The sequence below is a fragment of the Sus scrofa genome, chromosome 17 (genome assembly GCF_000003025.6).
Source record: "Sus scrofa isolate TJ Tabasco breed Duroc chromosome 17, Sscrofa11.1, whole genome shotgun sequence".
In the NCBI taxonomy this organism is placed as follows: domain Eukaryota; kingdom Metazoa; phylum Chordata; class Mammalia; order Artiodactyla; family Suidae; genus Sus; species Sus scrofa.
In genome coordinates, this window is record NC_010459.5 from 28,123,502 (window position 1) to 28,137,350 (window position 13,849).

Genomic DNA, 13,849 nt, shown 5'->3' on the forward strand with positions numbered 1-13,849 from the left:
CGAGGCCACCACAGTGGGTTTGGCCACATGTAGAGGACTTTGGAAGACTGCAGTCAAACGGTTTTCCTGGCCAGTCTCCAAGGAAGGGGATTTGGACTCATTTTATCATAAAGATGACATTCATTTTTTCTAATGAAATGTGATTGTGAAGGTGTAGCTGATGGCACAGATGTCCTGGAAGGCATACTGCCAGTGTTGCTGCCACCTCTTATCATACCTTGTGCAGTGGTCGCCAAACTCCAGGAGCCAGATGTGGGAGAAAATGACACCCCTTCACCTCACTCTTGGTACCTTCTTCATGTGTGCAATTCAAATCCCTTCCACAGGGAGAAGGCAAACCTCGCCATTACGCTTCACAACGACCATGAAGAGATCATGGCCCAGGCCACCTTCCTGGACTATCCCAACTGGAATGTCACCAAGCAGGATGACTGGGTGTCCGTGTTCCAAGAACTCGACAGTGAAATCCCCTGCACGGTAGGTAACCGCGCACGTGGCTTATTGGAACAGCCTGAACTGGGAAGGGATGTCCTAGGTTTGCATATGTTATCTTTTCAGTTTTGGGAGTAAGCTCTTCAGAAGTCACTGCAGAAAGTATATGACATCATAACAGGCAGAAATGAACTTAGCTGGTGAGGGGGGAAGGCGAGTCGGTGCAGGAGGAGGACTAGGGGGAGCGAGTAGGGAGCCGAGCACCTGAACATGTGTTTCCCAGGCCTCCATGCTCTGCTCCCCAGTCTGTGTCCTGCTGGGAGGGCACCTGCCATTTACACACCTGCCCGGTAGTAATGGCAGCAGAGCCTCAGATTCAAGTTATGCTCTGTAATTTTCCAAGTGGCCTCTGGCTCAGTTGACGTCTTCTAGCTGCAGATACAGGTCAACCTGTTGACTAATGGGAACCAGGTCAGCAGGTCCCAGGGAGTTGGGTTTTGGGACCTGGTGCCAAGCCTGAGCTGTCCCTGCCTGGCTGGCCCCCGTGGCTGCAGAGAGCCAGAGGCTGCGACTGTGGCAGCAGGCTTGCCTGTCAGTGCAGTTCAAGAGCATGTCCCCAGAGCCCTGGGGAAGGCCAGTTACATGAATGAGTAGATTCACGCACACACGCAAACACGCACAGCTCAGCACATCATCCAGCATCTGTTCAGCTAAATGCCGTCCCCCCCCTCCATCCCCTGTGCTCTCCTCTACCCACCGCCCTCTGCTCCCAGTCACCGCTGTCAGAAAAATTATCTCCAACTTGGAAATAGGCCAAAAAGATTCTCACAGTCAGTGCTTATACCTTCGACTGATCCTCTATTGACTGGGCTGCTTTACTGTTCTGCAGGAACAGTGATTACCTTGTACATTTTTGTCCATTTGAGATGTAAATAACTTCCATCCGGTGGAAGAGATAATGTTAAAGGTCATAGCTTCTGGCCCATGGGACCTGAACTGTTTCGCATCTACATCTAGCTCGGCAGTCTTCTAATATTCCCTCATTAAACTGCCTGGAGTCAGCTCCTCAAGTGCAGTGGATCCTTTTTCTGGTCTTACTGGTTGCCTTCTGAATGGATAGGTTGACTGTGTCACCGATGTGTGCATCTGATATTCACATTTGAGAATTAAGACATTAACACCATTCTTCAGAAATTCTTTCACTTTTTGTTCCTTTTCTTGTTCCCTTTAAGATTGTTTCTTTTTAGGAGTTCCCGTCGTGGCGCAGTGGTTAACGAATCCGACTAGGAACCATGAGGTTGCGGGTTCCGCCCCTGCCCTTGCTCAGTGGGTTAACGATCCGGCGTTGCCATGAGCTGTGGTGTAGGTTGCAGACGAGGCTCGGATCCAGCGTAGGTAGCTGTGGCTCCGGCGTAGGCCAGTGGCTACATCTCCGATTCGACCCCTATCCTGGGAACCTCCATATGCCGTGGGAGCAGCCCAAAGAAATAGCAAAAAGACAAAAAAAAAAAAAAAAAAAAGATTGTTTCTTTTTAAACTACTTTCTACAACAGTACAGAGCCGGGCTGTCCAGTATGGTAGCCACCAGCCATAGGTAGCTAATGGGCACTTGAAACGTGGCTGCTTTGAATTGAGAGGAGCTCTAAGTATAAAAGATACACCAGGCATCAACTACTCAGTAGGAAAAAAAGACTATTACATAATGACAATTTTTATTTTGTTTTGCTTTTTTTTTTTGGTCTTTTTGTCTTTTTTTTTTTTTTTTTTCAGGGCCACATCCGCAGCATATGGAGGTTCCCAGGCTAGGGGTCTAATTGGACCTGTTGCTGCCAGCCTACACCAGAGCCACAGCAATGCCAGATCTGAGCCTTGTCTTCGACCTACACCACAGCTCAAAGCAATGCTGGATCCTTAACCCACTGAGCGAGGCCAGGGATCGAACCTACAACCTCATGGCTCCTAGTCGGATTCATTTCTGCTGTGCCATGACAGGAACTCCACATATTGACAATTTTTATATTGACTACTTAAAAAGATAATTTGAATATGTTAGGTTAAATAAAATATATTAATGTTAATTTCACCTACTTATCCTTACACCTTTTTTATGACTACTAAAATTTTTTTTTTTTTTTTTTTGGTCCTTTTAAGGCCACACTCGTGGCATATGGAGGTTCCCAGGCTAAGGGTTGAATCAGAGCTACAGCTGATAGCCTACACCACATCCACAGCAACGTGGGATCCAAGCCACGTCTGCAACATATACCACAGGTCCCGGCAATGCCGGACCCTTAACTCACTGAGCAAGGCTAGGGATTGAACATGCGTCCTCCCAGATACTAGTCAGGTTTGTTTCCTCTGAGCCACAATGGGAAGTCCTACTACTAGAAAATTTAAAGTTACATATGTGTCTAAGCATTTGTAGCTTGAATCATTTTTATTTCTTTTTAAATTGTAGTTGATTTACAGTGTTGTACCAATTTCTGCTGCACTGCAGAGTGACCCAGTCATACATATATACACATTCTCTTCCTCGTATTATCTGCCGTCATGGTCTATCTCCAGAGATTGGATATAGTTCCTTGTGCTGTACAATAAGACCTCATTACTTACCCACTGGATTATTGTTCTTTCTTTTAAAATTATTTTTCTCTTGGATAGTATTGGTATAGAGCCTTAAGTCTTTTTATTTTATTTTATTTTCCCAGTGTACAGCAAGGGGATCAAGTTATCCTTACATGTATACATTTTTTTCCCCACCCTTTGTTCTGTTGCAACATGAGTATCTAGACATAGTTCTCAATGCTACTCAGCAGGATCTCCTTGTAAATCTATTCTAAGTTGTGTCTGATAACCCCAAGCTCCCGATCCCTCCCACTCCCTTCCTCTGGCATTATGTCATTCTTTTTGATGGCTGAGTAGTATTCCATTGTGTATATATACACCACATCTTCCGAATCCAATCATCTGTCGATGGACATTTGGGTTGTTTCCATGTCCTGGCTATTGTGAATAGTGCTGCAATGAACATGCGGGTGCACGTGTCTCTTTTAAGTAGAGCTTTGTCCGGATAGATGCCCAAGAGTGGGATTGGGGGGGTCATATGGAAGTTCTATGTATGGATTTCTAAGGTATCTCCAAACTGTTCTCCATGGTGGCTGTACCAGTTTACATTCCCACCAGCAGTGCAGGAGGGTTCCCTTTTCTCCACAGCCCCTCCAGCATTTGTTATTTGTGGACTTATTAATGATGGTCGTTCTGACTGGTGTGAGGTGGTATCTCATGGTTGTTTTGATTTGCATTTCTCTTTTTTTTTTTTGTCTTTTGTTGTTGTTGTTGTTGTTGTTGTTGTTGTTGCTATGTCTGAAATGGTCAAATGGTCCTAAGATTTTTTTTTTTTTTGTCTTTTTGCCATTTCTTGGGCCGCTCCCGTGGTATATGGAGGTTCCCAGGCTAGGGGTTGAATCGGAGCTGTAGCCACCGGCCTACGCCAGAGCCACAGCAATGTGGGATCCGAGCCGCGTCTGCAACCCACACCACAGCTCACGGCAACGCCGGATCGTTAACCCATTGAGCAAGGGCAGGGATCGAACCCGCAACCTCATGGTTCCTAGTCGGATTCGTTAACCACTGCGCCACGACGGGAACTCCCTGCATTTCTCTTATAATCAGCGATGTTGAGCATTTTTTCATGTGTTTGCTGGCCATCTGTATATCTTCCTTGGAGAATAGTCTATTCAGGTCTTTTGCCCATTTTTCCATTGATTGATTGGCTTTTTTTGCTGTTGGGTTGTATAAGTTGTTTATATTATTCTAGAGATTAAGCCCTTGTCCACTGCATCATTTGAAACTATTTTCTCCCATTCTGAAAGTTGTCTTTTTGTTTTCTTTTGGGTTTCCTTTGCTGTGCAAAAGCTTTTCAGTTTGATGAGGTCCCATGGGTTTATTTTTGCTCTAATTTCTATTGCTTTGAGAGACTGACCTGAGAAAATATTCATGATGTTGATGTTAGAGAGCCTTAAGTCTTAACATACTAGCTACCCTCAGGGTATCTGTAACTGAAGTAATGATTTTTTATTTTAAAGCTGAGGAATAAATATTGAACTATAATATTTGTGATGGAAGAGAGAATTTGGGAGATAAACCAGCCAAGTAATAAGCCAGGTACTGGTGAGACGAGTCCTGTTCACAGTGTAAAGTGGATGCTGTGGGGTTAGGTGGGTCCATCCACAGGAAGTGTTGACATTGCGATGTTACATAGTCAGTGTCGCTACTGCTGTCTAGACTTTGGGGTTCGTGCTGTTTGCCTTTGAGGAGTTTTCAGGCTCTTGAACTAAACTTGTGATTCTTCTCTCACCATTTTATGCCCAATAAACACTGGTTCCTAAGGCTCACGCCACCCAACAGGAGGGGAGCCCCAGGCACAGGGATGTGCCCGTGGTCACCCAAGGCCAGCTGTAAAATGGCTCAGAAACAGGAAGCGCTCCTGTTGTCCTCACCTCGGTGCAAGCCCTGCCCTCATCACTGAAACACCTCACATTTGCATCATCTCTAGAATGGGAGGATTTGCCCATAAACCCAAGTCTTCTGAGTTGCACAGACCAAGGGGGGACGTAGAGAGCCCCTCTTTGTTACTAGCCTCTTAAAAAGTCTTCAGTCATTATATGGCGAAGCTCCTTAAAAACCCCAAAGACTTAATCTGAAAGTCATGTTAGAATCTTGCTACTTTGTATTTTCCACTCCCAGGTTTCTGGATCCCGAGAGTAATTTTTATTCTGACTCTGGGAATGCTGAACAACACAGGCCATTGGATTCCTAACAAGGCATCTGCCCCTCGTCCTCCAAATTCATGAGAGAACCTTCCCCTCTAGCCCCTTGAATAGAGCAGCAGCTGCCGACTCGAGAGCCCTGGGGAAGGGGTGATTGTCTTCCACTTGGCGGAGACACCCAGAGGACAAGGCCGCTGAGTTCATAATCAATTTCACTGCCCTGCGGGCGCTCGGCAGCCCAGGGCCAGCAGTGAGGCAGGAGAATGGGGCCGATGAGCTGGACTCCTTTACGACCCCTGTTTCATGGACTCATTCTGAGCCAGGAGGACAGAAAGCGGCTTGAGCCCTGCCTGGGTGTCTCTTCCTTTTAGACATAAAATATACCTGCAAACAGCAGGCAGGCCTGTGCTGTGGCCGCCCCCCAGCCCCTCCTCCCCTCTCCCCCCTCACCTGGCTCTTGACAACCTGAGCTATGAATCGCATCCTCTTTTCCTCTGCAGCCTTTGAACACGTTGTTCATGCACCTCTTTGTGGCCGTGGATGAGTATTCTGTTGGCTGCTGCAAAGAGATTATTCGGTGAGTAACACAGGGCAGTTAGGGGTGGGGAGACCAGGAGCAGCACTGTAGACAAGACAGATTCATGTCTCTGTGGATTGTTCAAAAAAAATTTTTTTTTTCTTTTTTTTAGGGCTGCACCTGCGGCATATGGAAGTTCCCAGCCTGGGAGCTGAATCAGAGCTGCAGCTGCCGGCTGCACCACAGCCACAGCAACTCGGGATCTGAGCTGCATCTGCAGCCTACGCCACAGCTTTCGGCACCATCAGCTCTTTAACCCATGGAGCGAGGCCAGGGATCAAACCTGCATCCTTGTGGATACCAGTTGGGTTCTTAACCCGCTGAGCCACAATAGGAACTCCAGTTCAAAGATATTTTTTTAACGGATGTGAAATTCTTTGAGGTGTTCAATTGCCTTGTACCTTGGCTGTATTAAAGCATTTACTTTCAGCAGTGATGCTGTTTCTGAAAGAAAACCATCCTTCCTTTGAATGGACACTCCTTCCGTACATACCTTTAAGTGCCAGGCCTGCAGTTTTTTAAAAAAATGACGTGGCAGAAGTAAGGGAGGAGAGAAAGTCACAGGCTTTCCTCAATCTTATCCTTAGAAATGTTTGAAGGACAGGCTGCAGAGGCATCCTGAGTAACGGCGTGTGGAAACAGGATCCCTGGGGCTCCCGCAACGAATCTCTGACACAGACATTAGGGGGTGGTGGCCTCAACCCTCAAGTCACTTTGTAACGTCACACCAGACCATCCAGATGCCAGGTCAAAGGTTAATCTCAGCAGAAATCTGGTGTGTCACATGGACATGGTGACTCGATTCTCTATACCTCCATGGAACAGATAGGAAAAGGGTCATTTGGACTCCAAGGAGGAGCAGAGAAAAAGGGGAGTCACCTTGAAGATATTCTTGCGTTTGCAGGCAGAGCACAGAGCAGCGCAGGTGGATCTTGGTGCCTCATTTTTTTTTTCTTTCTTTCTTTCTTTTTGGTCTTTTAGGGCTGCACCTATGGCACATGGAAGTTCCTGGGCTAGGGGTCAAATTGGAGCTGTAGCTGCAGCAGTGCCACAACTACGCCAGATCCTAGCCACACCTGAGACCTGTGCTGCAGCTTTCGGCAACACCAGATCCTTAACTCACTGAGAAAGGCCAGAGTTTGGGCCTGCATCCTCATGGATACTGTCAGGTACTTAATCCATGGAGCCACCATGGGAATTCCCTGGGCGCCTAGTTTTTGCAGTGAAGCCATTTGTCTCAATCAGGTACTGTTAAAGGCTTGCCTTGTTAATGCCTGTGCCCTCTCTTTCTCTGGCCAGGACCGTGTTTAAGGCAGTGCCAGACCTGCACTTCATCTTTCTCATCGTGCCATCCTACATGAGCCTCGGTAAGCCCCCTCCATGGCCTCCTGGGCCCAGGTGCTAATGTGGGAAATTCTCGCTTAACATGGGGCTTCAGGGAATGGGACCTGGTCTCCAGGTCCTAAAAGTATACTGTGCCCACTATTTTTATTTTTATTTCTTTATTTAGTCTTTTTAGGGCCTCATCCACGGCATATGGAGGTTCCCAGGCTAGGGGTCAAACTGGAGCTGTAGCCACTGGCCTACACCACAGCCACAGCAATGCAGGATCCGAGCCGTGTCTGCGACCTACACCACAGCTCACGGCAGTGCCAGATCCTTAACCCACTGAGCGAGGCCAGGGATCGAACCTGCATCCTCACGGATGCTAGTCAGATTGCTTTCCACTGAGCCACGACAGGAACGTCTACCATGCCCGTTTTATTATAACAATTCAAACACCATTTAGAATGGAAACGGCATTTGTTCTTCAGTCCTAAAGTTACTCCTTGGTGAAACAAGGGTGCATTTCTTTGTCTCCGTGATTTAGGCTCGACTCTCATAACTGTGTTCAACCAAGTGGGGAACATCCCGAGTCTGGTGTATGACGAGGACTTCACTGTGCATGTCTGTCACAGGCACAGCCACTACCCGCAGCTGTACATCCGCAAAGCCAGGTAGGGTTGGAGCCAGGCCTTTTGTTACCTGACCATTACCCGCATCGTGACCTTACAAGGAGCTTTGAAGTTGCCACTTCTTTGTGTGAGTGCTTATGGCTCGAAGGCAATGTTATATTACCCAGAAGCCTTACCTCATTCGGAGGTGTTTACAGCTCCACCTGATGATGGTATTTGCAATGCTGAGTATCTGATGAGGCTGATTTGGTGCTGTGTAGATGCATTTACCACTTAAGGGTTCTCGAAAACATATAACCCTTGGCCCCCACAGTGAGTGCAATAACTTTCCAATGAAAGAAACATCAGAATGAGGGGAGTTCCCGTCGTGGCGCAGTGGTTAACGAATCCAACTAGGAACCATGAAGTTGCGGGTTCAATCCCTGGCCTTGCTCCGTGGGTTAAGGATCCAGCATTGCCGTGAGCCATGGTGTAGATCGCAGACACGGCTTGGATCCTGTGTTGCTGTGGCTCTGATGTAGGCTGGCAGCTAGAGCTCCGATTAGACCCCTAGCCTGGGAACCTCCATGTGCCATGGGAGCGGCCCTAGAAAAGGCAAAAAGACAAAAAGAAAAAAAAAAAAAAGGAAGCATCAAAATGTATCCACCTATTTGGATTTCCCAATAAAGCCCACCTGTTTACTGGAGTTCAGTGAATGAGGATTCTGTCGACCCCAGTGAGGCAAGGCCTTTACCATCCACAGCCCACATGACATGCCTTGAGGGGCAGCTATCTTAAGGCCATGGCTGGGGCAGGTTGTTTTCTAAAGAAGGCCCTCTCCTGTCCTGCCTGTTCTCCTGTCCTGTGGTCTTGCCACTCTTCTCATCAGGCGCTGGGGGCCCGCTCTTCATGAATCTGGATGCGTTGTGACTGTCTTGGCCCACACAGGTGGTGGAGGGGATGCTTTGTGACTTGGGAGGGTGGAAGGCTTCTGCCTCGTTCTCTTGGGCTGCTCACTGTGGAGAAATATGGAGGAGAAGTGTGACTGCCCTGAGACAACTGTGCCAGAGAGGCTGCAAGTGGGTGGTAGGTCCATGGCCCCGATGGGCTCCCGCGGATGGCATCGACCGACAGCGTGTGGATGCGCAGCGGGGAGAGCCCTCCCACCCCCTGTGCCTGAAGCCCAGCTGACCTCTGACTGCATCCACCTGCACTGTGTGTATTTTGGAGAAAGGAGGACAGAGAGGGATGAAGACAGCTGCATACAACCCCCAACCCCCCAAATTTCAATGTCCATCAGCAAGTAAATATTCTCAAACTGTGGTGCATGTGGATACTACTCAGCGATGAAATGGAATAAATACATATATCCACAGCAGCATGGCTCCATCTCAGAAAACTCATTCTGAATGAAAGAAGGCAGACATAGAAACAGATCATGTACTGTTGATCCCACTTTTCTGATGGAAGAACAGCCAAGACTCAGCTGTAGAGGCAGAAGTCAGATCAGTGGTTGCCTCCAGTGGAGGGAAGAGTGATGTTGGGAGGGACATGATGGGGTGACAGTGCCCTGTGTATAGATTGGGGTGCATGCAGCTGTCAGAACGCATCAAACTGCCCTCTTAATATCTATGCATTTTTCACTATGGTATTCTACCTCAGAGAAGTATAAAAGAAAAGAGGCTTCCTAAAGAAGGTAGCCTCTGGGAGTTGCTGTCGTGGGGCAGTGGTTAACGAATCCAACTAGGAACCATGAGGCTGTGGGTTCGATCCCTGGCCTTGCTCACCAGGTTAAGGATCTGGTGTTGCCATGAGCTGTGGTGTGGGTCATAGACGCAGCTCGGATCCCGCATTGTTGTGACTATGGTATAGGCTGGCGGCTACAGCTCTGATTAGACCCCTAGCCTGGGAACCTCCATATGCCGTGGGAGTGGCCCTAGAAAAGGCAAAAAAAAAAAAAAAAAAGACCAAACAAAAAAAAAAGAAGGTAGCCTCTGAACCTGGTCAGGAAGGATGGGCAGAGTTCACCCAGATGGACAGAATGGGCAAAGGCAGAAAGGCAGGAAGCACCTGGAATGTCTCTTCCCAGGCAGGTGGCCAGGTATGAGGAAGAGCAGACCACCAGAGAGCAGAGGAAGAACTGTAATGAGAAGGCTGTAACTTGGAGCCAGTGGGGAGCACTGAAGAAAGGTGTGGTATAGGCTGTATGTTAAAAAAATAAAATAAAAACAACTGCTCTTCATGTGGTTGGTAACTTGAGGGGAGGAGCACAGAACCGTCTGGCCAAGAATGAGGGTGGCTGGAGTTCAGGCAGTGACAAGTCCAAGAGGTCCAGGTGGGGGACGATTCAGGGCAGGTGCACAAATGCAAAGAAAAGTTTGAGAGGGACAGTGCGGTTTGGTTGCCAGCCAGATGGAGAAGTTGAAGGATGAGAATGTGTTAATGAATGGTGACCTGGGGTTTTCGCATTTAGGAGAGATGGTAAGTTCATTAACCGAAAGTAGAAACAATAGCTAGATGGACAGCAGACAGCTGGAAATACGTGTCCTCTCATGAGTGAGGAGATCTCGAGAATAAAGGGGATGGTTTAGTGGATGGGAGAATTTAAAGTGAAAATGCTAAGGACTAGAGCAGAATTTTGAAAGAAAAATGAGCTGTTAATGATAATAAGGGAAACTGGCGGAGAGAGGAGTGTTGCAAAAGTCAGAGACTCCTAAAGTGGCAGAGTGACATATGGAAATCAAATAATTTGAGTACAAAAAAGAAACAGTTGAGTTTGGAAATTTAAAAGACATGGATGAGATGAATAAAACTGATGAACTACCATCCAAACTGTCCAAGGACAAAAAAAAGGAGAGGACATATTACCAATATCAGGATTGAAAGAGGTGATATCACTTCATACCCTACAGACATTAAAAGGATAAGGGAATATGACAGCATCTCTATACAGTCAACAGTGTAAATAAAATGGGGGCAATTCTTTGAAAAACACAAACTACCAAAACTCATTTTAAAAATAACAATAACTGGAATAATTCTATATCTATTAAAGAAAAGTCAGGTGAACTTTGGGTGAACAGGCAGGTGGCTGCCTCTCTGACACTGGCCTTTCCCCCAGCCTCCAGCCTCACCCCCACCCAGCCCTGATTTGCTTCTTCTCCTTTCATTATAAAAGGATTCACAAGTAGGTTGTTTTTAAAATTATGTTATGAGAAATTTCCATATTTTAATTTCTCAAGATCTTGTAAGTAGTCTCACAATTGCTGTACATTTGTCTTCATTTCATTTTAAAATCTCTCATTTTTTACAACCCCTATGGAAAACAGTATGGAGGTACTTTAGAAAACTATATATAGAACTACCATATGACCCGGCAATCCCACTCTTGGGCATATATCCAGACAAAACTTTCCTTGAAAAAGACACATGCACCTGTATGTTCACTGCAGCACTATCCACAATAGCCAAGACATGGAAACAACCTAAATGTCCATCAACAGATGAATGGATTAGAAAGATGTGGTATATATACACAATGGAATACTACTCAGCCATTGAAAAAGAAGAAAATAATCATATGCAGCAACATGGATGGATCTAGAGACTCTCATACTAAGTGAAGTAAATCAGAAAGGCAAAGACAAACACCATATGATATCACTTATATCTGAAATCTAATATACAGCACAAATGAACCTTTCCACAGAAAAGAAAATCATGGACGTGGAGAACAGACTTGTGGTTGCCGAAGGGGAGGGGGAGGGGGAAGGAGGGGGATGGACTGGGAATTTGGGGTTAATAGGTATTAATTATAATAATTAATATTATTAATAATAATAATATTGCCTTTGGAATGGATAAGCAATGAGATCCTGCTGTATAGCACTGGGAACTCTATCTAGTCACTTATGATGGAGCATGATAATGTGAGAAAAAAGAATGTATATATGTATGTGTGACTGGGTACCTTGCTGTACAGTAGAAAATTGACAGAACACTGTAAACCAGCTATAATGGAAAAGAATAATGATTATAAAATAAATAAAAATAAAAATCTCTCTTTTTCTGCCATTTGCTAAATTTGTGGGATGGGTTTATTTAATAAAATGAATTATATTTTCAAGTCAAAAAATTTTAAAGTAAAAATTACTCATTGTTTCATTCTTCTATGTGAATATATAAGTACACGTACATATGCAAGTAAACATGTGTATTCTCTCTATATATATACATGCACACATATATGTATATAGCAATGATAATGCGTTTTGTTAATTGTATTTTCCTCTTGATACAGCAACTTATGCTTTTTCCAGATCAGTTTTGTTCTTTTTCATGGCTATATGGTATTTTACCATGTGGCACTACTATAATTCATTTAATTATTCTTTATTGATGGGAATTTGTCCTTTTTTTTCCTTTAACAAGTAATGCAGTAGTAAACCAGCCTTGTACATGTATCTTCAAGCACTCATGCTGTTTTTGTCTGTAGTATAGATAGCCAGAAGTAGAATTTCTGGGCAAGGTTGTATTAAATACTAAAATTTAAAAGTAGATATTACCAAATTATTCAGTCAAAATAGTCATGTCAATTTATATTTTAACCAAGAGAGTCATTTTCTTGCACTTTCACCAATGCTGGATGCTTCAGTTATTAAAATCATCTCCAAGAGTTCCCACTGTGGCTCGGTGGGTTAAGAATCCGACATAGCCTCTGGGAGGATGTGGGTTCGAATTCTGGCCTTGCTCAGTGGGTTAAGGATCCAGCATTGCTGCAAGCTGAGGCATAGTTTGCAGATGTGGCTTGGATCTGGTGTTGCTGTAGCTGTGGTATAGTCTGGCAGCTGCAGCTCTGATTTGACCCCTAGCCCAGGAACTTCCATATGCTTCAGGTACAGCCATAGAAAAATAAAATAAAAATAAATAAATTTGTTTTAAAAAAAAAAAAAACCATCACCAGTCTATTAGATTAAAACCACATTTTGTTGCCTTAATTTGCATTTATTTAAATATTTGTGGGTTTCAGTGCCATTTTACAGGTTCTAGCTTAAGTGAATATAATAATTGCATTTAAGATAATCTCCAGTTTAGGAATTGTCCAGATGATGATTAAACATGTGTACGCCAAGTAGAAAGTCCTTTAGGAGAGGGTAGAGGGGAATGGGTTTCAGTTAGGTAGGCACATTTCCAGATCATCTTCTTTGCTTACTAGATCACCAGTTTATTATAAAAGGATGTAACTCAGGAGCAGTCAGGTGGATGAGATACGCAGGCCAAGGTGTGAGGGAGGGGCTCAGAGCTTCCATGCCCTCTCCAGGCCCCCCACTCTCCCCAAACCCCCATGCATTCACCAACCCGGAAGCTCTGTATTTTCTTAAAGTGTGGGCAGTATACGATGTTTGGATTGTGGGAATTGTCATTTTCTTGAGGAATTTTAAAGCTTACGTACTTTTTAATGTAGATATTCAGCAATTCATTATTAGTAATAGAATATTGTGTATAAACCTAGTGCTGAAACTGACATATACCAGAGGCAGCCTATCTCAGAATCACCTGTTTCTAGGGTGGGAGATGAGTGGAATAGGTGAGGGAGATCAAGGGGTAAAACTTCCAGTTATTAAAAAACAAATGAGTCATGGGAGGGCAAAATCATTGATTTCTTTCATCCTTTGGAAAGTAAGTGGCATCTTTGCTAACTTAGTTACTAATGCCCCACTTTTATTTCAGGATGTAGGTTGCTGGGGAGATCAGATGTAGAATGTGCCCAGCCCAGGGCCGGCTCCTAGAAGCATGGTCTCCCCCATTCTCTCCTTTCTACTTCCTCTTCCTTCCTTTCTTCCTTTTCCCTGTGAAAACTTGAGTGTTATGAACTCTGACCTTCAAGCAGACAGGCTGGCCTGGCCTGAATGGAAACTCCTGATTCCTTTCCCCAAGGCCTTTGCTTATTCAGCCTCTGAGGGTGAAAATGTCCTGCTTGTTCAGAAAATCTGCAAGAAGCTAATCACCAGAGGGGTATAGTCCTGGTGGTAAAGAGATGACAGTGACCTGGAGTTCCTGTCATGGCTCAGTGGTTAACGAATCCAACTAAGAACCATGAGGTTGTGGGTTCAATACCTGGCCTTGCTCAGTGGGTT

The 13,849-nt window shown here is 45.2% G+C and overlaps 1 protein-coding gene across 3 annotated transcripts in view; it reads left to right on the forward strand.

Annotated features, from left to right (window-relative positions):
- CFAP61 (cilia and flagella associated protein 61) overlaps nt 1–13,849 on the forward strand; it is a 261,717-nt gene that overhangs the window by 11,884 nt on the left and 235,984 nt on the right. For 2 of the 3 annotated variants that reach the window (XR_002339864.1, XM_021077413.1), the window contains exons 3-6: nt 327–477; nt 5,702–5,778; nt 7,078–7,145; nt 7,649–7,775. Coding sequence is in view for 1 of the 3 variants with exons in the window: in XM_021077413.1 (XP_020933072.1) it covers nt 327–477; nt 5,702–5,778; nt 7,078–7,145; nt 7,649–7,775 (423 nt within the window). In the remaining 2 variants the exon portion in view is untranslated. Of the gene's footprint in view, nt 1–326; nt 478–5,701; nt 5,779–7,077; nt 7,146–7,648; nt 7,776–13,849 lie in introns of those variants that run through there. The other variant, XM_021077414.1, reaches the window with a different exon arrangement.